This window comes from Sinocyclocheilus grahami, unplaced genomic scaffold, assembly GCF_001515645.1.
Source record: "Sinocyclocheilus grahami isolate Dianchi unplaced genomic scaffold, SAMN03320097.WGS_v1.1 scaffold3766.1, whole genome shotgun sequence".
Lineage (NCBI taxonomy): Eukaryota > Metazoa > Chordata > Actinopteri > Cypriniformes > Cyprinidae > Sinocyclocheilus > Sinocyclocheilus grahami.
In genome coordinates, this window is record NW_015508836.1 from 10,073 (window position 1) to 11,277 (window position 1,205).

At 36.3% G+C, this 1,205-nt stretch overlaps 1 protein-coding gene across 1 annotated transcript in view; it reads left to right on the plus strand.

The window, feature by feature from the left end:
* Nucleotides 1–1,180, plus strand: part of LOC107576482 (integrin alpha-2-like) — a gene marked incomplete at its 3' end in the record, with an annotated part of 2,625 nt that extends 1,445 nt beyond the window's left edge. Inside the window, exons 4-7 of the mRNA XM_016262650.1 lie at nucleotides 315–465; nucleotides 568–733; nucleotides 869–948; nucleotides 1,042–1,180. Of these exons, the coding sequence (XP_016118136.1) occupies nucleotides 315–465; nucleotides 568–733; nucleotides 869–948; nucleotides 1,042–1,180 (536 nt within the window). The remainder of the gene's footprint in view (nucleotides 1–314; nucleotides 466–567; nucleotides 734–868; nucleotides 949–1,041) is intronic.
* Nucleotides 1,181–1,205: the final 25 nt, after the last annotated feature.

Genomic DNA, 1,205 nt, shown 5'->3' on the forward strand with positions numbered 1-1,205 from the left:
TTTATTTCATGTATCTCATGCAAAAATAAAAGTATACATAAAAGCCATTTAAAAAGTTGCAAAAAATAAATAACGAAGGCATGATAAAAAGTTTACAATACCGTTTTACCATGTTTAATATAATAATAATAATAAAGGTATATAAAAAAATCCCCGAACAAAAAGTACCCAAAGTTGATATTTATGCAAAAACACTATCATTGTATTTCTGAAATAGTTCTTACACTTTAGTTTTACACAGTTTTTACACTAAACACTTTCTTTTCACTTTGTGGTTTTTGTGTGCATGTCTGTCGGATGATTGGCTCTCATAGAAAGAATGCATTCCTAGCCAAAAATGGAGGTCGTCCTGGGGCCACTAAAGTGATGGTGGTGGTAACTGATGGAGAGTCACATGATGCAAATCTGAGGAACACAGTTATCCCGGCCTGCGAGAGCCAAAATATCACTCGCTTTGGTATTGCGGTTAGTGAGAGAAAATATATGCTGTCATGAATTCATATATGGGTCTTAATATTATATAATATATTTGAATGTTGTGAAGAAATGGATTTTTGCATGTTTTAGGTGCTTGGATATTACTTAAGGAATGACATTGACACAAGCAAACTCATCGCTGAGATTAAGTCAATAGCCAACAATCCAACCGAAAAATACTTTTTCAATGTGTCTGAGGAGGCGGCGCTCATAGAGATCGTCGGGACTCTTGGAGATCGAATCTTCAACATTGAAGGTCCGTGATTATGTCGATTTCACTCAAATAAAAGCCATTTTAAAAGTAATGTAATGGACATGGGTTTTTTTATCGACGTGTATTATGTCAATGACCGTTTTCTTTGCTCGTTTCACTAATGTGTTGTCTGTTTAGGTGTTGGAAAAGGTACTGGGGATAATTTCAAAATGGAAATGTCCCAAGTCGGATTCAGCGCACACCAGACCAGGAATAAGGTTCTGGCTCTATATGTCTAAGTGTTTCTATTAATGCTTTTTTAAGACCTTTTTCCTCCTGGTGGTTTACAGTACTCTGAATATTGGTTGTAGGATGTGATCTTACTGGGAGCAGCTGGAGCATATAATTGGATCGGGACCGTTGTGCACCAAACTGCTCAGAAATCAGATGTTTTGCCCAAAGCTGCTTTTGAGAAAGTCTTGGATGACAGAAACCACAGTTCATTACTTGGTAAGTATTGTACTTGGTTAGTTTT